Source organism: Emys orbicularis, chromosome 7, assembly GCF_028017835.1.
Source record: "Emys orbicularis isolate rEmyOrb1 chromosome 7, rEmyOrb1.hap1, whole genome shotgun sequence".
In the NCBI taxonomy this organism is placed as follows: Eukaryota; Metazoa; Chordata; order Testudines; family Emydidae; genus Emys; species Emys orbicularis.
Window position 1 is genome coordinate 124,785,808 of NC_088689.1, and position 26,006 is coordinate 124,811,813.

Consider the following 26,006-nt stretch of genomic DNA (forward strand, 5'->3'; position numbering starts at 1 on the left):
TAAAAGGATAGGGGTTGGTTTATTTTAAACAGATCACCTATTATTTGTTTCATTTTGAAGAGAAACCACATTTCATTAGGCAATAATTTTTCTCATTCTATTGGACAGATACTCCCAAAAAGCAATATTTCAACTGAAATCAGTTCTGAAGGATCATTTATGAATATACATAGTAGAAAGGACCCCAATTAAATTTCCGACAAAGTCCTGCTATTTTGGGTAAACAAAGTGATCTCGGAAGGGTCACACACTGAGCTAGGAGAAGGGCCTAGAAATTAATTACCGTCCTGACATATGTCAAAACAAATTTTAAAGAGACTGGCATCCAGTTGTAACCATGTGTTTTATCTGTTAGTATGCAAAATCTGTATTCTATGGCATCTAAATTTATTCATTTATTCAGAACCCCTCGGAGAAATCAAAAAGGCTTGTTGCCCTCTTTTGCCTGCCTCCAGATGAAATCGGAGGGAATAACATGTGTTTAGTGAGCCAGAAAATAAGTACAGGATGAAGCTGTGGTGGGGGTTATGTTTCAGAAAAGCAAGTGCCATCTTCACACAAATAACTAATTTTTGAAACATTTGGAGTGGCTAAAATAAACTCTGGCATTAACGTTTGTTGGTACTTAAAGCAACACTATATTTGTGATTTTCTTACTTTATGTATAAGGTTTACACAATACATATATCTTTATCCCTGAATACAGTTTTGGGCATGAACGAAAGTTCTTTAAAGCAATGAATGCTGCGGAAAGCAGGCTTTCAAATGCTAATTAGTTAGCATTACTATCAATGGTAATATAAATAATGAATATGTCTTTTCTAATGGTAAAAATCTATTCTGAGTTTTTTTTAAAAGGCTAAGATCCAACCCTGATTGCTTAGCTAAGTGACATTTAAGAACAAAATACATGTGCCACACCTAAACACAGTAGGTAAAGCACAATTCTGTACTATTATTTTCAGAGGAAACCAATCCTGTATCCTTCTCTAAAGTGTTCACAATGCAATTTCTACTTTTGCAAATGACAAGCCTGCACGAGAAGTTTAAACCCATATCACCACATTACAATCTAAGCAAAGTATTTTTGCTTAAATGTACTACTCAATACTTTTTAGAGTGCAAGGGAGTTCTAAGATTAAATCACAATATAACTGTTGGGAATCCTCCCAATACTAATATGTAGAGGGAATCCATATTCATCTTGCACTCTCCAAATGAGAGCGATAAGCAAGTCACAGACGAAGCATATTCAAAGACAAAAAAAATCACTACAACATAAATGCTTCGATCATACAATCAGATTCCCGAGGGCAGAGCTCTGCTCCCACTGACTTCAGCAGGGCTTCACAAAGAATCCAATTACAGAATCAGGGCCAAAACCATAACTAATACCTAAAGAGAGCGACAACACTGAAATTGCATGCTGGCTCTGATCTTGCTCCCAATTAATTCAGCGGGAACAGACTGGGCCCACAAAATTCAACACAAGAATTTTTAATTCCTTTTAAAAGAAGTCTCCCTCTTTGACGAAGTCTCCCTCTTTGACAAAGTGTCGCAACAACACATTAAAGAAAGTGCAAATCCTGAGATTCACCAATATTTTTAACCTTTAAAAAAATTTTTTAGCTTAGTTGGGTAAAGTGTACTTTCAGTATTTATTCTTCCCTATGACAGAGTTCCTTGGATTTAGGGTCAAAGAAAGTTGCATTACATTTATACGTCTTGCTGTGAAAGGCTGTATGTATTTCTTACACAGAAACCGGGACTGAGAGCCAGATAGTGCAACCCTGTGTATAAACACTTACTGGATGCACGTCACAGAACGTACACAATTTTACCAATACTTTATTTTGTACTTCTTCATAATTGATACATTTCCATTCGATTACATCCACACAGCATCAAAACTAAGAGGACTGAGGCACAGATTAGTTGCCACTTACATATCATAGATGCTTATCCATGTTTTATCTAAGCTCCCATTACATACCCATAACTAGTTAACTTACCTAGAATGAAATATTTGTATTGAAAGTTTGCAGAGCATCTGTTTGACGCAGTTGTACCACGATTTCTTTTTATCAACAAGATATGATACAGTGCAACAGAACAATTTCAAAACAGAAAACAAGTGTTTTACCTCTCTTAATACTGTGCTTTTATAACCTCGATAAAGTCCTTGAATACCCTGTAAAGCAACAAATGAAAGCTTCAGCTATAGAGACTTACATTAGCAGATACTACAATTTACTGATGTTTAATTACATGGCAGGTATTACAGCCTTACTGAGAGCAAGACCTGAACTTCTAATGAATTGATCATATTGATTATAGCACTGAACACTGTCTTCCAAGGTTTACCACACCAGTGGGTTTTATCTTCCTTTCAAAGCATGTTTAACCAGTGCTAAGAATAATCGGATATCCATACACCTCAAGTAGAAAACAGAAGAGCAGGAAGGCACAGAAATACATTATTTCATACTCTGACTACCTAATATTTGCCATGCGCAGCTGCATAGCTAGAAGCCTCCACTCTTCCAAATGCATATGTAAGCAGAGTAGCAGGATGTTCAGGTTAAATGACCCACATGAAATTGGCATCTAGGATGACAAGCTGGCCATATGTCTGGTTTCTTAATTGCTCCGGTTCAGAGTCACTGTTAGGAAAGACTTTTAAATGTTTTATTTGTAATCAGATGATAAAATTTTTGCACTGCATGTATATCAGGGTTCAGTTCTCCTTTCAGTGCTTCTATGACAGTATCTCCAACACCGGTAGATCTTGTGGGTCAGGGATGGGATGGAAAAAGAAGAGAGGAGGAAAAGCAGACGTTATTTTCCCATAACTGGAGTTGTCTGAGAACTGCAGCCTTGTAACGTCAGCCTAAAAAGTGTACTAGCCCAGCTATAAAATCTGCTCACCCAGGCTCACCAGAAGGATGACAAAGATGGAAAAATTAGAGCTAATTTTTTTTTAATGAGTGCTGGTTTTGGGTGCCTAACCTGACACCTGAAAGGGGCTTGATTTTAAGAAGTGTACAGAGCTCAACCTCAGAAAATCAGTATCTATCCCTTCTTCCCCCTTTACAGGCGTCTCAAGTTCAGCACCCAAAAGTCGGCAGATATTTTTTCAAAATGTAGGTCATAGTATTTAACACTCATGCAAAAGAAAAAATGACCCTGGGTGCCTAACCCACAAATTAAGTATTGCAAACTAATGCAAAAGGACTTTGCCTAAACGTATCCACTCAGCCTTTCCTCAACAGCCCCCCACCCCTTTTTTTTTTTTTTTTTTTTTTTTAAAGGTAGCAGGGAGAGGAAGAGTCTGGAAACTGATTTTCCATCATGAGGAAATTAACAAGTAGAATTTTGCAAGGCTGCTCTATCATTCCTCCATCTTGGATCTCAGATGGTAAAGTTTAGGACTCCATCTGCCCTGTCTGAACAATGTCTGAAGCAGTTTTAGCAACAACTGTGGCTCTGAGCATATCAATGCTGCTAGCCCAGTTTCAACTATATAAAGGAAGGAAGGTCCAGTGGTTAAGGCACTAGCCTAGGACTCGGGAGACCTGGGTTCAAGTCCCTGCTCTACTAAAGACTCTGTGTGATTAGGGCAAGTCACTTAGCCTCTGTGCCTCAATTTCCCCAACTGTAAAATAGGGATAATAACACTGCCCCACTCACGGCTGTGAGGATAAATATATTAAAGATTGACAAAGAGTCCTGTGGCACCTTATAGGCTAACAGACGTATTGGAGCATAAGCTTTCGTGGGTGAATACCCAATTCGTCAGATGCATGCTTATGCTCCAATACGTCTGTTAGTCTATAAGGTGCCACAGGACTCTTTGTCACTTTTTACAGATCCAGATTAACACGGCTACCCCTCTGATATTAAAGATTGTAAGTATCCAAGATTGATAGATAGTATGGGAGGTAGAAAGAGATGTGACAGGGAAAGCATGTATCTTTAAGGAGAGAGAGAGATTATAGCCTCCACACAACACTTTAGGGCTTGACTACGTAGCACGGCAATGCACACTACAGGGATGTGATATCTAAAGCACACTAACGTGTTGGTCCATGTAGACCCTGCTGGTGTGCACTAAATATGCTCTTCAGTACTACGCTAAAGCGTGCTTGCCAACTTTTAGTGCACACCGGCAGGTTCTACATGGACCAATTAATGCAAAACACGTTAGTCACACCCTCATAATTACCTGACTAGTGCATTGACCTACATTTATGGAGCAAAGCAGAACAGAACCTGAATCACAGTATTGACAATCATGCGAGGAAGATGAGTGCCACCTTTCACAGAAAGGGTTTTAATATAGTCCTTGGCTGGTACAGTCTCTCCAGGCCCTGATTTCTGGGAAAACGAGACTCCAGAAATATCAAGGAAAGCTTTTTATAGTTTGGAGTCTAAGCTGCCACTCCAACACCACCTTTGAAACTTAAAATCACTCTCTTCCCCAGCATTTATGCAGACACGTGCCCAATATTTCTTCTATCAACTGAGTTTGCTGGCTCAGAATTTCACAGCCAGATACCTGGTCAGTAGCAGATATTGAAGCACAATGCTCAGATGAGTGCCTCAGAAAGAGGAAGGATCCTAATGGCTTAAAAGGACATAGAGGAAACTTGGCCCGTGCTCCTGGGTAGTATCCAGGAAACGCTGGAGACACATCCTTATGGGGATTAAAGGGCGTTAGTGGAAACTTGTTTATATTTGGAAATGCAGAAAGTAGAGCTTAGAGGCTATGCTCCAACCACCAACCTGCTCCACTCACTCCTGGAGTAGAGGTACAAAGAGAATCAACTCTGCAGGAAGGGATTCAGTTCTTGTGACGGGCCTCAGGCGTGATATAACCATTCGGGTTAAGGGACGACTCGCCGTGGAGGACGAGTCATCATCGGGGACACATGTGAAATGCTTTCCCTGACAATGGGTGCTAAAGTAATCTCCCTGGGATGTTGCTTCTGCCTATCACACACAAGGGAAAGTAAAGGACCCAACAGTTCCAGGCATGTGTATCAGCATGGCAGAAAGGATGCAGTACCATAAACATTACGCTAATGACATTTTCTTTCTGCAAATCCCATGAGAACTTTAAATGCTTTAATTCATTAACCCTAGCTGTAGCACAGGCAGCTCTGCTACTAATGAGGCCATGGAACCAGCAGACTGATTTGAAAGAGTTAAATTACTGCATAAGGCATTATAGAAACTAGAGGATTTTAACCCATGTTTCCAGGTGCAGATGCCCCAAATATGAAGAGAAGCAACATAACTCGCTAGCATTCTATTCCAGTGTAACATGCCAATAACTCTTAGCCAAAGGATAGTTTTGGAAAGTTGCTAGGAACATACAGCACTGGACTTGGAGAACAGTTGGAAGCAGCTATAATTCACAAGTTTTGATCAGACCTTACCTCTTGATATAAGGTGTTGGAAAGAACTCGAAAGGTACTGGATGAAGGAGAAACTTGAGCCCTCTGCTTTACAACTTCAGAAGGAACCCGTATTAGACAGGCAACCTGTAAAAGAAGCCTATGATTAGACTACACACACCTGAGTCCACTTCCCTTATAAAGTTAGTTTGTTTTCTTTCCACACAGTGAAACCTGCAAAACTGAGAAACAGTTTGTATATTTCGGAGTCAATCTTAAAAACTGTTGGTGAGACACTTACACTCACTGCCAGACAGTGCCATGTGCTTGCTGAAATCAGAATGTACAACGCTACACAAAGGAAAAATGGAAATGTCCTCCACAAATGTTTCAGTTTGAAAGTGACTCTCAAAGCAGAAGCGGATTTGGGGTAAGGGATCATTAAAGAAAAAGGGAAAGCTTGAAAGTTATTTCGAAGTCACAGGAATCCTTCTCAATATTAGCACTGTAAATAGGACATGTGGGAAGACTTTTCTCCAGACCAATTTGCATGTGCTTGTTTTCCAAATAAGCAAGACAGTCACATTATGTCCTATAGTGACCAAGATTGAGGAACACGTCACCGAGCATTGGATGGAAATAAAAATATTTATTGTAAAGAGTCCCTTCATATGCATGTTGAAGCACAGCCACTGCAGGGAGAAGCAAGTACTGGCCCTGATGTTTCCTGGCCTCTCCAGCCAACAGACCTGCCATCCAAGAAGGGGAGTCTCAAGGCTGGGTGCCATAAAGGGTTCCCTGCAACTAGTGGCTCTCCCCAGCTGCCAGGGTAGACTTGTTTACAAAGTCTGTAACCTGTTATTGTGACACACAATAAGCTGAGGTCAGTTAAGGTTGCATGTGGGTGTGGTTTTTGAAGAATGGGGCCCCAGGCACTGCAGGTGAGTTTGTATGGCTGAAGCAAAGGGGTGGCAGCTGTTCACGTGAGGAGTAGGTGTGTGAGGGCATTTAGATGTTGTTGTGAGGACGGTAAGAGAGTTAAATAAGCTCAGTTTGAAGGGTAGTGTTGCCTCCAGTGGTGAATTCCTTGATTTTTTTAATTTGTGATTGCATAGATAGGAAATTACATAACTTTAACAAGTGTGTGTGGCATTTTCAGTCTGTATTTGTGGCCTGTCTGTATTGGAAGACCCTATTGCCACATAAAAAGAAGTACAGGTAAAAGTGCTGCAGGAAGAATAACTCTCCCAAGCCAGGATGCAAGTAACTCCTATAAACATACCAAATCCCCACCCTGCTCAGCACCATGTGCATCCTCATACGCTCCTCTCTTCCTGCTTTTTTCCTTTGGAAACAAACAGGACTCTGCTCCTAAGCTTCCCCCCTGAATTCAGCTAGGGTCCTCCTTGCAAGGCTCCTCTGTTCTTGCCCCTTAAGTCAGTTTACTGAGACGCTCCAAGGGTTTTTTTTACATACTCCTAGGTTGTGGCTTCCAGGACCCAATTGATCTGGCTACGCGGATAAATCGCCCAGAGTTCCACATCTCAGTGCAGCTGCTTCCCTGTTACAATGGGAGTTCCTCATACTGTGCAGTGGAAGAATCTGATCCCTGAATCTTTTGACTTTTCTATTGTGTCTTAACAACACAATGGCAGTGGTTTATTTGCATAGAACAGTAACTTACCACAACACTGGAAACCCTGAGAATAACAGGCTATTTTTAAAGATTAAGGACTAGATTCTGCCCTATGCTAAGGCCCTTTTACATCACACCAGCAGTGTAAAGGAGGCAGAAATGGCCCCTATAGAATCTTCCAGTCAGAGAGAGATTCCCTATCTGGTACAGAACTGATATAATGGCTTGGTGCCAGCTCTCTTCCCAGACTCTGACAGACGAGGCAGGGAGAGGGCAGAAAGAGACATGGTCAGTGTACTTGCACTCCCGCTGTGCTGATGTAATGGCCTATAAAAGTCTTCTGGCCTTCAAACCAATTTCTCCATCACACGCAAGCTCCCCACAGACCAGAACACATCAACTCAAAGCAGCATCACACCCTGCCAGAACAACAGATGCAAAACCAGCATCTCCATTGCTACAATGATCAACACCCCACACAACACACCTTTCAGGATCCATGGGTCTTACACACGCCTATCACAACACGTGGCGTACCTCATCCAATGCACTAAATGCCCCAACAACAACTCTGTGTGTGAAACCAGACATCACTACGCTCTCCAATGAACTCGCACAGAAAAACAGTAAGACAAAAACCACCATATCCTGGGGGTGAACACTTTTCACAAAGCAATCACTCTATATCTGACCTCTCAGTCCTCATCCTCAAAGGAAACCTGCACAACACCTTCAAAAGATGACTCTGGGAGCTTCAATTCATAACTTTGCTGGACACTAAAAATCATGGAATGAACAGAGACACTGGATTTATGGCTTATTACAACAATCAATCACCCACTAACCCCCCACCCCCAGCTTTCTCCTAGCCATTACAGAAGGGGTGTTAACAGGCTACTTCCCCATGAATGGTCCCTTGAAATGTCTTAACTGCTTATACTCAACAATCTGATTCACCTTAGCTGTGACACTCTGGGTTAGGGATGTAAATATTGGTTAAAAAAGTTAACTGGTTAAAATTATATCGTTGAACTGGTTAACCGTTAACCGAAATCACTCCAGAGGACCTGGCATGGCGGGGGCTCGGGATGGGGTCCCTCTGGCTGGCGCGGGGCCGCTGGGGTTAACGTTTAAAGTCGGTTAACGGTAAGCCTAATGCTTACCGGTTAACCTTTTACAGCCCTACTCTGGGTATGTCCACACTGCAATGTAAGCCCAGGCTCAGGGCAGGTCTACACTTAAAACGCTGCACTGATGCGGCTGCACCGCAGTAGCGCTTTAATGAAGACGCTCTAAGCCAATGGGATAGAGCTTCTCCCATAATCTCAGGCTATGTCTACACTGGCGCTTTCGTCGCTAAAACTTATGTCACTCTGGGTGTGGAAACCCATCCCCGACCCCCCCTGAACAACAAAAGTTTTAGTGATGAAAAGCACTGGTGTGGACAGCGCTTCATCAGCAGGAGCCGCACTCCCATCGACGAAGCTACCGCCCCTCATTGGGGGTGCTTTTATTTTGTCGCTCTCTCCCGGCAATGAAGAGCAGCCACACAGCACACCTTACAACGGCGCAGCTGCATGGGTGCGGCTGCAGCGGCACAGCCGTGCCATTGTAAGGTGTGCTGTGTAAACATAGCCTTAGTTAATCCACCTCCGCGAGAGGCGGTAGCTATGTCGGTGGGAGAAGCTCTCTCGCTGAGATAGTTATACCGACAGTAAACAGCGCTATGTCACGGAGGGGTGTGGATTATTCACACCTCTGAGCGACGTAGTTATACCAAAGTAATTCTGTAGTGTAGACCAGAGCTCAGACTCAGGCTTGAGTCCAAACCCCCCCCCTTCTGTCTACATGCAAATCTGTCACACTCAGGCTCAGAGGTAGGGTCCTAGGACTCTGCAGAGGTGGAGGGTCCTAAGACCGGAAGAAGAGCTCTGTGTAAGCTCGAAAGTTTGTCTCTCTCTCTCTCCAACAGAAGTGGGTCCAACAAAAGATATTACCCCACGCACTTTGTCTCTCCAATATCCTGGGACCAATACAGCTACTGTACAACAACACTGCATATAAAAGTCTTATCAGTCAACAACAAAGTAGCATGGGGCTACTGTAGCTTGTGCTGGGGGCTGGTGCTAGAATATGAAAAGTACAAAGGTGGCTTAGACCCACCTTAGCCTAGTACAGGAAAGGAACAATAGAGAATTTGGCCCCAAAATGAAGTTAAAATTAAATGTGTTTTAAAATGTTTTGCATTCAAAGGCAAGTGCACATAATAAAAAAAGTAACCTGGATGAAATCTGTTCCTCCAAAAATGAACTCAGACTCAGAGTTTGCAAATAAATTAAGCAACTAACTTGTATACATTAATGTTTTCATTAGGCATATTAAATGTAATAGCTTGTTGTCAGGATGTACAAATTGAATAAGCATGACTGGTAGCTTGTAGGACTACCTTTTTTTTATAAACACGGTGTAAAGTTTAACGTCTGTATTCAAAAGTGGCTATGAAATAAATTCTCTTGTAACTCGCTAGCTCATCCTGTTGTACTTGCAATAGTCAAGAGTCATTCCAAAGAGGTACCACTCCATGTGTGCTTCAATTCCAGGGGTCAAAAACAACAAATGACCCCAATATGTCAAGAAAATAAGAATTGTCAACTTTTTTTGTAGTTCAGCATAAATATTTATAGAACTTCATGCTTCATAACACTCCATGTCCTTACATTAGCTTTTTATTCCTTAAAAGTACGGAGGCAGGAAGAAAACTTTAAAAAGGCTTTCAGATGAAAAACAATCTACCCAACCAAGGGGGTACAAAGAGCCCAGCGTGGCTTCCTGACTTCTGTGGCGTTGCAATTTTGGCATGAGAGGGGTGGCTACAAAGTAATGTATCTATCTATTTTCTCCAGATATTTGCAGTGCCTTCCATTTTGTTTCATATTAACTTTGATGTTTTTCCGATTTGAATTTGAGCTACAAGGGAATATTTCACTGCACAAGAACAAAAACAAGTGATTGCATTGTACTGGTATGAAAGAAAGTAAAAGCTAATGTCATCCCAGGCTCTATTGTCAGATAGGTTCCATAGGGCACTCTTTGCTCACAAGTTTTTGTGCAAAGACTGTTGCAGCTAGACAGAACACTGACATTTTCACTGTACATCTGAACTTACGACTCGTTACCTTATTGTTTTTGCATGTGTATCTTACTATCAGTAACAACTAAGCATTCTTCTGATGTGATCCGAGCCCTCGCCTTCAAAGGGAAAGCATGCAAAATTAATGTCACACCTGCCTATTGGGCCATAGGATGAAAATGTAACAACCTCAACTTCAGTGGAGAGAAGGGACGGGGGAACTTTTCAATTGATTTACCGTACTCAGACTTAAAGCACTTCAGTGGCTTACAGGTAACGCAGCATGAATTAAGATAATGTAATCAATACACATCCTATCATTTGCTTTCTTAGCATAGTGTGTACCAGTGATGCTTTTCATCCAAAGACATTGGCCTTCAGCTTTAAATGACTATTGACTTAGGAAGTCTAGTGTAAAATTTTAAGCTACATGAGTAGATCTGTCCCTCACAAATGCCCCTGAGTTTCAGATCACAGAGGGTTAAATCTATAGTTGTAGGTCATGATCACCTAATGAGGTCCACAAGGAGAGACTCCCTGCATTTGCCCAGAACCCACTGCTGTCTTAGGGAAAGTTAATGAAACACTATTACTAGAACGGGAGTAGGAGCAGTCAAATGTATCTGTTGGCATTGTGTCTGGCGTATAAGCAGGTACAGAATGTTAGCTTCCTACATAGTGACATTCCATTGACTATCCTAATCACAACATATTCCCACCAAGCAGCACCTGGCCTCCGTTTACTTTTATATTCTCAACTTCATATCTAGAGACACACTAGCCATGACACAGGAGCTGTTAAAAGAGAGAAATTAAGAACGGACGCTTGTCTTCAGCAACGGCTAGCTCCACAGCACCTGTCTTGATTCTGCACAGAGACACTCTGCAAACTCAGTAACAGAAGTTAATGTTGCACAGACTGACACCACTGACTCATGGAGAACAGTGCAGTCCAGAGCACGCTTACTGTGCACTCAGCACACGAAGAACTTAGAATCCAGTTCATCCCTGGTGCAATCCCATTGACTGCAGTGAAGCTAAAAGAGGAATGAATTTGGCCCTCTGTTTCTGTCAGAAGTTTATACCCCTTCATCGCCTCTGGATACATAGAGACAGGCTCCAGATAACCTCAACCTTCATTAAGGCACCAGACAATTGTTCTGATTGGCCTCTGTATATGGGACAAAACTGATTTGTTAGGGAGCTCTTGGCCCATTGAAGTCAGTGGAAAAGCAGACAGTGTAGGATCCTGATTATTGCTTAGAGAGAAAATGGCTTTTGTCATATATATATATATATATTGTTTATTTCCCAAACTCTGGCGATATACAGTGCTATGCAATCTCTTCTGATTTCAGTCTGAAGTTTACAAGCTCTCCTCACACCAGTGTGCCCATACATGCTAATCATGAAATCTGAACAAAGGATGAAGTACTTTAGATATAAGCTCAAATAATAAAAATTGCTCTTAATGGCATCATTATGCTTCTAGCTTTATTTTACAGAGCAGGCTGGCTAATGTGACAATATTAGCACCTCTTGTCTTATTACCCTTTTAGTATTATAATTATGGCTGGAAAGAGTCATGAATTTCAAAACATTTGGTCTTAAATCATTACCAGATGAACCTTGTGAAATGTGTAATAAGTCATAAATCTAAGCGCACTTCTAATTTCCTAGTTGCGTTTGCTTGTTGGGGACAATCGCCACTAAAAATGTGTGTATTTTATCATTAGCACTTATCCTCATCTTGCTAAGAGGGTATATTTTTCAAATTAACTGAAGGAAACATGCAGATTTTCCATCTCTGCAAAAAAAATGTTTTGATTACTAGACTTCACCTGTGTATCAAGACTGCCATCTTCTGGTCAGAATTGGATTAGAATATGCTTTAGCTCAATTATTATTGTTAGTACCTGAAGTCCAAACTCCTGAAGCCCAAATATGATCTAATTTTCTAGTTAAATCAGTCCAAACTCCTGCACAGAAACTTATTTTGGTGTATATGGCTTATTTCAAAGTAATTGAACCCTGTTCCTAATCAACTGCAGCAAAGCCAAAGTAAGTCTGGTTTAAATTGAAATAGGAGTGTCTACACAGCCTTTCGGGCTGATTTAACTACATCACACTTTAAAAACCACACTCACTTAAACTACTGCAACTGCTTCATGTGGGCAAGCCCTTGCTGCAAGTTAACACTGGGATTTTCAGAAGCACTCGGTGTTGACCTGTTGACTGGAGTTTTATCACTGACTTCAACGGGAGCAAAGTTAGGTCAGGGCCGAGCACTTTTGAAAATCCCACCTGATGTGGCATATAGAAGTTTGTAGAGAAGATTAGTTCTTGCGAAACTTTTATCTCACTTAGGAGGAGGCAGGGCCGGCTCCAGGGTTTTGGCCGCCCCAAGCAGCCAAAAAAAAAAAAAAAAGCCGTGATCGCGATCTGCGGCGGCAATTCGGCGGGAGGTCTTTTGCTCCGAGCGGGAGTGAGGGACCGTCCGCCGAATTGCCGCTGAATAGCTAGACCTGCCGCCCCTGTCCGGAGCGGCCGCCCCAAGCACCTGCTTGCCAGGCTGGTGCCTGGAGCTGGCCCTGGGAGGAGGCAAATAACTAAAAGGTGCTCAGCACAAGCTGATTAATAACAGATGAAGAGGACAGGCCTTCTTATAACTTTACATGAGTTTTTCATGAGGAACACCTGTGATCATGCCATAGATAGGGAACAGTGAAAGCACAAACAAAAGATTATCCAGAGGATATTAAAGATATGTGCAGATCACCACTGATATTAGAGAAATCAGCAAAGGACAGAGCTCAAACCGTGTGATGATAATTGCTAAAGAAAGGACCAATACAGAGAGGTAAAAGCATTTCCACCATTATTCAGTGGTATACTTCCTTTCAGCCTCACCAGCTACTTCATATTCCCACTCACTCTTTGGCCATCTTACTCCACTGAATTTACTAATAGGGGAATGGGAAACATTGTAATGATTCACAATTCCTCCATTTCCCATCCTAAAGGGATTGATAATTTTGTTTTAGGGGTAAATGACATCTACCTCTATCATTCTGAGAAGCAAGGTCATTATGAATTGGCATAGAAGAGTACAGCACTGTCCAATAAGAGTTATAATGCAATCACTAAATTCAGCGCGATTGAACACATTATCAAAGCTTGTAAAATCTCCTCACTTGAAGTTTTGCATTTTTATATATATCAATAAAACAAACCAGAAATCCTTTTGTGATTGGGCTGAAAAACTGCTTCTTACTTTACATTAAATATTAGGGAGATGACCAATATATTCACTTCTTTAACTGCATCCAATACCTGGGAAATGCCCGTTTTCTTGTGGGGATCTGACTTATTTTGACTGGGAGAAACTATGCTTATTTTCCACACCACTTCACCTCGGGCCATCCTCATTAGACTACATCCTGTGTTTCAAAGAAATCCAGTGGAGCTTGACACACCGTTACTCATGCATCATATTGTATTCAAGATTTAAGTAGTAGTCCAGGAGAGATTTCTCTGCAGGTAGAAAGTACCACGAATGCTGGAGAATAATAACCACATTACCCAGAAACTGGCAAGACAGTGTTCTTCAGAGGCACAAGTCAGTCCTCATTGAAATTTTTAATATACTCTGCTCCTTACTCGGAATTGATTGTAAGGTGCCAATCCAGATCTCAAAAAGAAATCCAAATTCTTCTGAGTCTTTAGACACAGCTGAAGCTAAACCTTCTATTTCCTTATTTTATTATTTTTCTAAACAAAATATAATAATCAAATCCCACCAGTTTGTGTTCTGTTCGAACGCTTTGTATTTCAGGCTAACCGATTTGTACAAACTCTTTTGCAGTATTTGGGAAAGAGAAAGCTGGTTGTCAGGATTGTGGACTTATTTGTAGTTAACCACACTACTGCTCCTGCACTAGACCCATGTACTAATGCATCCTTCAGAGGCATCTGAAACACAACAGACCAGGTATGACGAGTTGCTATTGAGGGCTTATGTAGAACATTTAAATTGGGTTGATGCAGGACATGTTTTCCTCAGAAATGGGAACACACGTGGTACAGTGCTATTCCCGGCTTTGTGACTTGGGAGAGCAGCTCCAGGGGGCCATTTTGGTCTGTAGTCTGCCACAGTCCTTGCACTTTAGATCTATTTTAGGCGTTTATCTGGCCTCTAGTACTGTAGTAGCTGAGCACCTCGCCATCTTTGATGTATTTAGCCTCACAACCCCCTTTTGAGATAGCGCTGTTATCCCCATGGTATAGATGAGGAGCTGAAGTCCAGAGACTAGGGGCTAGATCCACAAAGGGATTTAGGAACCCACCTGACACTTTAGGCACCTAAATCCAAAGTTTAGATCCTCAAAACCCCTACTCAGCTGCCACCTAACTCTGTAGGCACCTAAATTTCCACAGTGCCTAAATTTCTGCTGGTAAAGTCCCCTACTTTTCTATCAGTGTGCATGTGCACAGGCACCAACGTCCTGCTGCTGTGGAGCGTCTCCTCACTCACCCGTAGGGCCCAGGGGGCTATGGATTCCACTGGAAGGCAGGCATTGCAAATTCCCTCTGCAGGTCTAGCCCCAAGGCCCCACAAGAAGTCTGTGGTGGAGCAGGGATTTGAACCGGGATTGTGCAAGTCCCAGGCTAGAGCCCTGACCATTAGGCTGTCCTCCCTCTCCATTAGCCAGCTGATGAAAGGGATTTTTTAAGTTCAGATGGTGACCTTTCCTTGCTCATTCTGACCTGGAAATGCTAACGCAAACCTGGGTGACAACTGCATTGTACTACTGCAACACCACTTCCCAGTGCCCAAGAGCCAGAAGAGCAGGGGATGGGAAGTCTGGCTCTCTGAGCTGGCCAGCTCTCAGCCTGTGGATCAAGATTTAACATTTCCATAGAACATCGGGCCCCATACTATGCTACTGATGCTTGACCAAGGGCAGCATATCTAGAGTAAGAATAAATGGGGGGGAAAGGCTGGTTTCAAGGCTGCAGAGGAGTAAAATAGCTTTGGGGTGACATTTTCAAAAGTGACTTAGGAGCCACTGACTTTCAATGAGACTTGGCTCCCAAGGGCCAGGCTTCAAACGTATTTAGGCACCTAACAACTCCCAGTGAAATCAATGGGAGTCAGGCCCCTAAATACCTTTAAAAATCTGGCCTTGAGTCTGCTTTGCAAATGCGACTTATAAGAACGTATGTCACCTGGATGCTTTTGAAAATTTTACCCTTACTCTTTATTTTTGCTGCTATAGCTGCTCTGGGCCCATGAAACACTTTGTCCTATGATTAAGGTTTTGTTTTCTAGAGTTCTTGGGAAAGACGTATTCATTTTAATGAGTTTTTGTTTATGTACTGAGAGGGCTGGGAAGCCTTCATTGTTGAGCACCATGCAAATTTAATTTATGATTCAACCTGGTGCTAAGGGAGCATTTTTCAGTCTGGGGACATTCATTCTTAAACACCATTTGCATAAGTTTACTCTTAATCAAATGAAAATCCAATGTGCTACACTTCTATAGCACCTCGTATCCAAGGAGCAGAAAGAGTGCTTTATAGACATTAAATTAAATCTCACAATACCCAGGCAAGGTAATTATTGCAGCCATTTGGGGAAAACTACAGCACAAAAACTATGCTAAACGAGATACCTTTAGGCTGTAGCAGAGCTGGTACTAGATCCCTGATTTCTCATCCCAGTCCTGAAAGGTTCTGCACAGCAAGATAAATTGTTTTCCTTTTGTCTCTGAACTGGAATTGTTAGCCTTGGCCTTTACACCGCCTCTTGATCTTGAGGCCTGATCCAACTCCCACTGAAGTCTTCGGGAATTTTCTCATGGATTTTTATGCGGATTGTACGGGCTCTTGCTCTTTAAAAGCGAACCACAAAGCGTACTCATTACATTTATAGCATTTATTTATATAGGACCAAAACTGTGCCTGGTGCTGTACAGAGAGGTAAAGAAACTGGCCTAATTCTGATCTCACTACCTAGTTTAATGCCTGTCTAATTCCACAGAGTTACTCCTGATAGACACCACTACACAATCAGAATCAGACGCAGTGTTCTGCTATGGAATACGTACTCTCAATGATGCAGAGATTCTCTCAAACATTCTCGGCCCTCCCAATAACACACACACTTTGCTACGTCTGAAGTATGTGATCCTCGCTTTCCTTCCGTTGCTCAAGGTGTCTGGCAAAAGATCCAGGAGACCTGAATAGAGCGGGAACATTATGAGGCAGCCTCAGACCTGAGCTACAGTAGAAGAGTTCTACCGGTTTAAGGAAACTGATTTTAAAAATTAAGACTGTGAAAACCTACTCAAATCGGTCAACCCTAACATAAATTAGTACTTCACCAGCATGAGCGAAACCAATTTAAGTGAGGGTTAAACTCGTTTGAGCGCCTCTACATTAGGGGTTTGCACTCTTAATTATGATGATTTCAAATAGATTTCATTATGCCAGTGCTATTTTTCTAATATAGCCAAGCCCTGCGACTCAGAAGTCCCTCCTTACTCATTTGAATGTAGAAAAAAAATGCCTCTCTGATTGCATCTGAATGTGGTATCACCATCAGAAAGCTTGGCAATCACTTCCAGGAAAGAGGGGGGAAAGGAGGACCCATTATTTGTAATGTAGAAAAGCCAACAAAAAAGTGAGTTTAACTTCAAATCTCTTTTCAAACAGAGGAGCAACAAAAATATTTTGTTTTATGCACTTTGCATTAGATCTGCCACAACTTTGCAGACAAAAACTTCTTTCTAACTCAGACTCTCACACGCTGCTCAAAACAGGTTAATATTTCTGGTAAATGACAGATTCTGATCACCTCAGTTACTATCTAAGATGTTCCCCTTAATAGATTGAATACTTGTTTTTTTAATTTCAAATGTGAGGCTGATTAATAACATCAATTAGCATATGTTATTAAGATACTGTGATTATCATTCTAGTTGGAAATTCCTCTCCTGATCCCTTCAGTTTACTAATTAAAATTATATCCTCGCCACTAGAACCTTCTTCTCATTTAATTTATTACCTATGATTTTAACCAACAGCATCTTTTTTTCTAAGTCCTAAAGAATCTGTTTATGGATTTCCTCTGGCCACTGAAGAGAAAAAATAAAATCAACTGAACTGAGATATACAAATCCCCTCTCCAGACAGGTTCTCCTCTCTGAGCCTGCCTGAAATTTAACATTGCAGTATGTGACAAACCGTTCTATAGCCCTCTCTGTATTGTGTTACTAAGAAACAGATAAAAAATTTGGCTCTTCAGGACTTGTTCCGATTCCTCCTCCGGTTTATAATGATAAATTGGCTCGTTTGTTCATGTAATACATGGAAGGAAGATTGTAATCTCCCAAAACATCACTTTTTCTTCCCATAAGCTCCAACCATGGCTCTTAGCTAGGAAAAAAAAAATTCAGCGGAGAGGAGAGTGAGAACAGGATTTGCATCTGATTCCTTAGACATTTATATGCCTTATTGAGACATTCAAATAAAGTCCAATGCCACCCATCTCCTCTGTGCATCATGCAGAGGGGAAGACACTATATACCCTGGCCAGTGGGTTATGTGCTTCCCCTGAACACGGAAAGCTCATCCTGAGTATCCGAGCCCCACAGCAGTTCAATCCCAGATAAGCCCCGACTTGTGCTACGGCCGCCATCTTGGCAGATATCAGGGATTGAAAATGAGAGTCCCTCTGGCTTAAGCTAAAGAGCCACTTCCCATAGCTGGGGCTGTGACAGACATCCCCTGTGGATCAGGCAGAGAGGGGGAGCTCTAACACACTCATGGGGGGGAGAGTTAGGGGGTGTCACACTAGCATTTTTTAATCCATCGATCCTTATGCACGTTACAAGTGTGGGTGTGGATCATAATGGTGTACATGGGGTAGAGCAAATTGCCCCAGGGGGTTACATGAGGAGCCAGTGCCAGAGCTGACTGCACCACCCAGGACAGGTTTCTGCTTTAAGGCTCAGCTTGGAAAATCTGGAGGTTTTGCTTTGATAATGAACATGAAAAGTGCACTAAGCTTATCCCCACCACAGATACAACCTTTCACTGCTGCGAGGTGCAGCCACATTCAGACAACAGGCCTGACCCCAAAGCCCCCTGCAGACAACAGGAGCCTGGATGTTGACCACAATGGACTTTGGATGAATCCTTACACCACAGAGAGGATAAGAAAGCCAGGATCTCTTTCCTGCTTTTTCTTCCGATACTGATGCAAGAGCAACTTCATTAAATTAGCTGCAGCTCCCCTAAACGCTGAAGGAAGAGAGAGATTCCACACAGCGAGGTACTTGGGATCTCAACTCTCCGTGGGGTTTTAGAAATGGAATGTTCAGAGCAATAACGTGTGTGAAATGCAACAGCCTGCTGCCCCTCAGGGAAGGCAGCACCAATACTTCCAAGTTCCCGCCTTACCATCTTTAAGGAGACTCTGGCTGGAATTTCCAAAACGGTTTTGCCAAGTGCCTGACTGGTCATTAAAGGATGCAGTGACCCAATTACTCCCTAACCTGTCACGCCAAAGCATCCCACGCTCCTGCCTCCCGACACCACCAGCACCCGTCCTCCAGCATCCCCTTCAACCAGACTTCCCAGGTGCCAGACACCGAACTAGCCCGCTCCACCTTTCCGGCGTCGCTTTTGTCGCTGGACTTCCTCTCCCAGCTGCTATCCCTTTCCGAGCTAAGCTGCAGTTTCCAATGAGAAGCTGATCTTGGGCCAACCAGCATTTCTCCCTCGTAAGTTGGTTGCACCCAGACCAAGCCTAACTTTCAAAGTTTGCTGAACCATTTCCTCTTAATATGGATTCTTGATCCCCTCCTCCTTCCTACAGCCTTCTTTCCTTAAAAAATTAAGGGCAGATTCTCAATTGGAGTGAACTTGTCCTAGCTGCACTGAAGTCAACGGAGGTAGGACAACTTACATCAGTTGAAAATCTGCCCCCATGGCCCATAACTCGGGCTTCTCGGTTCTACAACAATACAAAGAATAATAATAAGTGAAAGAATGCGAGTTCAGATAAGGCAGGTACCAAGCTGCAAAACCAAGACGGTAGCTTTGTAATTTTAAAGGCATGTATTGAATAGATTCACCAACGGATGGAACTCAAAAATGGAGCTGAAGAAGAGAAAGAGGGCATGTGTATAAGAAGGCATACAAGAGACACTGTGGGTGGCTGGTTAGGTGGCTGACAGTTCCTAATTTGCTGTTTCAGCCTTTAATTGTATGATGAATTTGTTGGCAGTGTCTGTGGATTTCTGCCTCCATTCATCTTTATTTACAAGCAACTTCTGGCTGCAGCTTTAATTTGAGTTTCCTTCTTATCTAGCTATACTTCTTCTCTGTCTTCTCCACTAGGTCATAATGGCAGTAATTTCATCTTCTCAGCAGCCTTTACACCACTGCTCAATTACACTCCCGTATGAGGGCTTGGCAAAATACTACCGCATTTGTAGATCAGAGCTAACCTAGATTAAATTATGAATATTTCAAAACCCACCATGATTAATTCAAAAGACAATGTACATTTCAACAGTCACAAGCACTACTTCTCTTGCCAGCCTCAGCAAGTCCCACTGCTAACTGCTTAAATTATTTTATACTCAATCCAAACGTACTGTGTGTACACACACGTGTGTGCACGATCAGGCCCTAACACTATCATCAACAACCTGTGTTACTAAAACCTTAGAATATTAATACAGAAAAAATCCCAACCCTTATTTGATAATGCTGTCTGTTTACTTTTCAAATTCCTCATGACAGACAATGAAGTTAGTTTCACATACATCCATAATCAATTTCAATTTCATTTTAAATTAAGCTCTTGGATAGGCTGACCAGATAGCAAGCGTGAGAAATTGGGATGCGGGCAGTGGGTAATAGGAGCCTATATAAGAAAAAGCCCCAAATATCAGGACTGCCCCTATAAAATCGGGACATCTGGTCACCCTACTCTTGGAACCAGGGTCTGACACTGACTTTATGCAAAGACAGTGCCTAGCAGAGTGGGGCCCTGGGTGGTTGGATGTGAAAGAGCTACCCTTAAGAGCTATATAACAATCTCAGGGTGGCAGATACTGCAGGGGAATGTTTGTTTAAAAGCAATGGTTTAAACTGAAATCTAAAGTGTTATGTAAACTTTTCTATTGGTTTTAAGATTAGCAAAAAAACATCTTGTACCCAGGTCTAGGGCTAACTTTTATATGACAGACCATGGTGCTTTAAAAAAAGAGAGAGAGACTTGGAATATATGGGCCAAAAAAGAAGGGAACAAGCCACTTTCCTTCACACCTATTTAATTACAGGGGGAAATTTCAGAAGCACTCATTATTGGCCTATGTACACTCCAACTGAGGTCAACGGTCCACACAAATTAGAGGCATGAATTCACCTCATTCCCCCCCAAAAACTTTAAAGATCTGGTCTGCACTGAGCTAATTGTGTATTACCTTGTCCCCAATCCCTGCAGAGTTATATTTTTACATGTAGATGACTCACTCAAGCTTGCTCAATAAGGCGCACTCAGAAAGTGCTTCAGAGACTGGAATTCTAATATATGGTACAGTCCTGCTGTGCCTAAGCCCAGAGATCATTGGAGAGTAGTGTCAGATCATCACAGTACTTTAACCAAAAAAAGAACTGAGCTAAATGCCATGTAGTTGCCACTAGAGGATGGAGCTGAAATCTCGTTGTTGCTGTTCTTTATTTAAGGGCATGAGAAGTTTAGAGGTTAATTAGCCATCTTGATCCCACAAAGAAAGTAAACTTTGGGGCTATTTCAGTCCATGAGAGTTCAACATCCCTCTAGTTCTGGATTTGGAAGGAATCCAAAACTCGGAGTGCAGCTCTGTTAAAAGTGATGGTTTTATATGAAGCTACATAAACCCCTGACCTCAGAAAGCGCAGTCTGACACCCTCACCCCCAAAGGAGCTTGGAGGGGACACAATTCCGACTTCCCCTCTTCTCAGTAGCCCACATTCCACCTTCAAGTTGGAAGAAGTGTGATGGTCTTGGCTTTCAGAGGGCAGCCACCGAGCTTGCTCCCATACTGTGCTCTTCATGGGCAAACAACAGGCCCCCTCACCCTCCTCCCTTCTTTACAGTCCCGATCTTCTAACAAGGTCAGGCAGCCCATTCTATCCTACAGCAGCACCACAGATACGTAGCCAGACCTGCCACTGGTGATCTTTTAATGCTTTGGGGAGGAGACGTCTTGTAGTGTTATTTACTCCTTCTCATAACAAAAGAACTAGGGGGTCACCAAATGAAATTAATAGGCAGCAGGTTTAAAACAAAACGCACAGTCAACCTGTTGAACTCTTTGCCAGAGGATGTTGTGAAGGCCAAGACTAAGGATGTTGTGAAGGCCAAGGTTCAAAAAAGAGCTAGATAAATTCATGGACGATAGGTCCATCAATGGCTATTAGCCAGGATGGGCAGGGATGGTGTCCCTAGCCTCTGTTTGCCAGAAGCTGGGAATGGGCGACAGGGGATGGATCACTTGATGATCACCTGTTCTGTTCATTCCCTCTGGGGCACCTGGCACTGCCAGAAGACAGGATTCTGGGCTAGATGGACCTTTGGTCTAACCCAGTATGGCCATTCTTATAGCTCCCTGGAAGTCTACATGAGATAGGTGTGGCCCAGTGAATTCTGCAGTGATCTAGCTTCAGAGCACTGAAAGACAAAGTGCACCAGCAGACTAAAAAAGCCTCTTGATCTTACCGCAGAAGAGGCAAGGAGAGCTCTTTCCCTGTCATTTCTCAACATACAAATCCTCTCGCAAAATGGGGAAGCAAGTTATTGGCTAGATTCTGAAAGTGGGAACAGTAAGAGAAAGAAGCAACGCCACCACAGACTAAAACAAAGACGCAAAAGGGAAGAAGAGACAAGATCAGGCCTGATGTTTGCCAATAAAGGACCCGAACTTAAAGAGTGTTTCACTGACTATCCCACAAAACCCAGGTTGTAACCATAACAATATCTAAATATTACATGGAAAAGATTGTTTGTTAGCTAGCTTCCCCAGGAAAAGAGCCAAATGACTTTTTTCTCACCTCTGTGGAAAAGTCAGCAGGGTGTAAAATTCACCATGTTGAATCCAGGCGCATTGGCTCTTAGAAAGGAAACATTGTCAGTCAAACTGGGATAAACTTACTTTCAGACCATAAAATGAAGTTTGCAGCAAGTTGGCGGGTGGCGGGGGGAGGATGTTTGTACTCTTACCCAACTTTCCTCTAATTACTGCATATGTCACCATTATAAACCTGACAAAAAGCCTGGGCTAATCAATCCATCAAGTTAAGATTCATAATAAGCACAGTGTGACTGTTTAACATGGACACTGTCCATTTTAAAATAGTGTTCCCTGGTCGCATTACTGACACTACCTTAGATGATTAAAAGTGAAATAATTTTAAAACATCTGGTTTTCCTTTCCACCACTTATGATTTCATGTTTTCCAAGCACTTTTGGCAGCCCTTTGTAAAGACATATGACGACTAAACATGTGGGACAATGTCAAGGCAGAGGATGAAGAAGAATTCTGATCCCTGGATACAATAAAACTGTTTGCTACCTCCCCTCTTTGGATGAACTGGGTAGTGGTGACAATAGGAAGGCTTTGTGGCTGTTTCCGTTTGCCACTGCTGCAACTCCTCCTTCTTTGGAATGATGTTGTGGTGTACTACATGTCTTTCCCCTTGCGTTTTGTCTGTCCATTTGCAAGTGATTTCTTGAAAGTTATGTATGCCCTGTATCACTGTATTGGTATTCAGAAGCCCCTCTCCGGTGAGATTCAATTGTGGAAAAATTTTATTATACTTTAATTATATAAAATGTGTCTAGTGTCAGATTTTATTTGCCTTTTTTTTTTTTGGTCGCTGATGTGCTTAATTCCCTCAGTTCCTAGAATCAAAAAGAAAAATGAACACACTGTTCAGGGATGTGTTTACCTCTCAGTTCTGCACATCACTCAGTAGAACTGGTCTGTTTCTAGTCTAGTTTGTTGCACAGCTGCGTTTGCTTAGGATGCAAATATTACAGGGGAATGTTTTAGTTTTAAAAACCAACAAGGATAACAAGCCATCAAACATTAATATTTGTTTTACATTTTATATCATAATTTTAGGGAACATGTTCTGCCTTTGACTCCCCCTTACCTCCCCTCGCCTTATTTTTACATCTAGTAGCATGGCAGATGAATAAGATTAACATTCATTCACCCAGTCGTCTCAAAGCCTTTTACTAACACTAATCAGCTGTTATAACACACTCTTTTAGGTAGGTAAGTATCCACATTATAAAAGCAGTTTGTAATATCAAAGCAATTATTTTAAGTGTGCAAGGGGAAAGGAGGGAAAGGAAAGATGCCTGAAACAAACAAAAAAAAACTACTCGCAAAATAATAGCCATTCCCCGTAGTTATAACTTGATTGAAACTTAATGACTAATCAATAAAACTATAATTACAACTTTCACCCTTATGCTTGCAATTTGGAATACAGTAAAATCGATCAAATAAAATTTGATATGAGACAACAGTGAGAGAAGCTCAATTTGTGCCATTTTTATTAGGTGGCCTGGTGTACCAAATCTCCTAATCCCTACCTCAATTATTTTACGGCTCCGTTTTTCCATCACAGTAAGAGAAAAAGGCCTGTGGAAAGCAGAAGCTTATTAGCTCAGAAGTGCTTCTTTCAACACTATAGCTGTCACAACATGATGCAAGGCTATTATTTAAAAAAAAAAAAAAAAACAGCACCACCAGTATGAAAGATGCCTTGGTTGTGAATATGCCTCTGTTGTTGTTGTAGGGTAGTAGGAACCAAGCATACTACAGAGCAAAGCAAGCATCCATCTTATCTAAACTTTACTGTGCCTCAGTTTACCTACCTGAAAATGGAGACAATTGTCCTGCCTGTCACATGGTGTGATGCTTAGTGCTTGCAAAGCACTTTCAGATCTTTAAACAAAAGGGGCTCTAAAATTGCAATGTATCATCTGCGTCTGATTTCCTTTTGACCACAGTTGATTAAATTTTCCAGTCAGGTTTTTCTTATGGGATCCCCACAAATAATTAAGTGTGCTTTTGTTTTCAAGATGTAAGGCTTTCCTCTAACTTTTCCCTCTAGTTAGCATGGCTGACATGGGTATCGTACATCCTGAGGTTGCACTCTGCCTCATTTTATTCTGGAACAGGACATTTTATAGCTCAGAAACTTGGAGGCTTCTTTCATTTGCATGTGATGTTCCATGAATTAGCTAGCAGGCAACCAGTAGTTGAGCTATAGATTGCAGTGGTGGGGGAGTGAGTGCCTTTTAAGGATTCCTAAAGGGTTTTGTGGGATACCTATGGAAACTGATTCCTTGCAATGCCTGTGCTTCGAATTTCTGAGCTGACAACACAGAGACTGGTATTAAGGTCAAAGAGAATCTGCCTGAGGAAGTTACATGGCAGCTCTGTCAAGCAGACAGCCTTAAATCAGTTCCCTCCCATCTCTTCCTTCACTTGCACCGCCAACGTGGTTGTGAGACCATCGACACATGCTGCCCCTGACAATGAGGTTAGTTTCATAGACCCCCTAAATCACATCCAGTAAGACAGTTTGGTTTCTAAGGTTTTAAAAAAAATGCCCAGGTGCCAACAATTAAAGCCCAAGGGGCAAATACAAATGCAAAGAGGCAGACGGGGCTACGCTGTTTCTCCTCTGAAACAGCCAGTTGGCACTACCTCTGCTAGAGTGCTACTGCACGTTCCAGCGGCAGAGCGAAAATAGCTTGGATCAGTCATTCCGTTAACGGTTTGGGACTGATTCATAGCTAGGACCGGACATGCCAGTTAGACAAGGAAGCACTGTGATGTGTAAGCACAAAGGCAGGTGTGATGGAGAGGGGGCAGACAGAGAGAGGGATCAAGTTTAAGCAGGGGAAGGGAAAAGCCTCAACAAACAGAAGCCTCACTGAGAGGCAGATTAGAAATTGGGTATGGGGAAAGCAGAATGTGACACAAAATCTTAGCTACAGGAGATGACGGTGTGCCCTACTCCAAAGCTAAGAGTAGGAAGGGGGCAGGGCTTCATGGGGACAGTAATGTAATGCTCTGTGTTAACCAGAGCAGAACACCTAGTCAGGCGGGTAGAATGGGACAAACACATTAGAAAACGGGGGATCTTACTGGGCACCCTGCCCTACTCGGGTGGGGAACAGGATTATCTAGGTAACACAAAGCAGCCTTGCCCTCCTGACTGCGTCACTCGGGGTTCGCCGCTTAAGCCTGAGATTTACTTAAAGCTGCAGTCAATCTGAGATACCCAAGGAAGTATTTCTTTATGCAACCTGCAGTCCGCCTGTGGAACGTACTTGTAACGGGGTTAACCAGCGGACCTGCTAGATGTTAGAAAGGTGTGAGTGGCCACCTGCAGCATTTACAGACATGCAAGCCAAGGTCTAGATTAGACAGGCACTCAAAGCCTTGGGACTAGCTTAATGCCTGACCACTTTAAGGACAGTTCTTTTCCAACCCCTATTACCTACAGCATGTTACAAGCTGGTTAGGCATATTACAAGGAGTTTTGGGTCTCCTCTAAATTATCAGGAACTGGCCACTGCCAGAGCAAAGGTCAGTACTTGGTAGAGCTATGGTAAGAGTAGCCAAACTGTGGCTCAAGAGCTGCATGCAGCTCTTTTATAGTTAAAGTGCAGCTCACGGAGCCCCTCAATTCCCCTGCCATTCTCCACCTACCAGACTTGGGGGGACAACACTTGGGACCTCTGCCTTGCAGCAG

The 26,006-nt window shown here is 42.4% G+C and overlaps 1 protein-coding gene across 1 annotated transcript in view; it reads right to left on the reverse strand.

The window, feature by feature from the left end:
- Positions 1 to 26,006, reverse strand: part of SLC25A26 (solute carrier family 25 member 26) — a 130,143-nt gene that overhangs the window by 87,257 nt on the left and 16,880 nt on the right. The window contains exons 4-5 of the mRNA XM_065407721.1: positions 5,442 to 5,546; positions 2,144 to 2,191 (exon numbers count right to left, since the gene is read on the reverse strand). Coding sequence (XP_065263793.1) covers positions 2,144 to 2,191; positions 5,442 to 5,546 — 153 coding nt within the window. The remainder of the gene's footprint in view (positions 1 to 2,143; positions 2,192 to 5,441; positions 5,547 to 26,006) is intronic.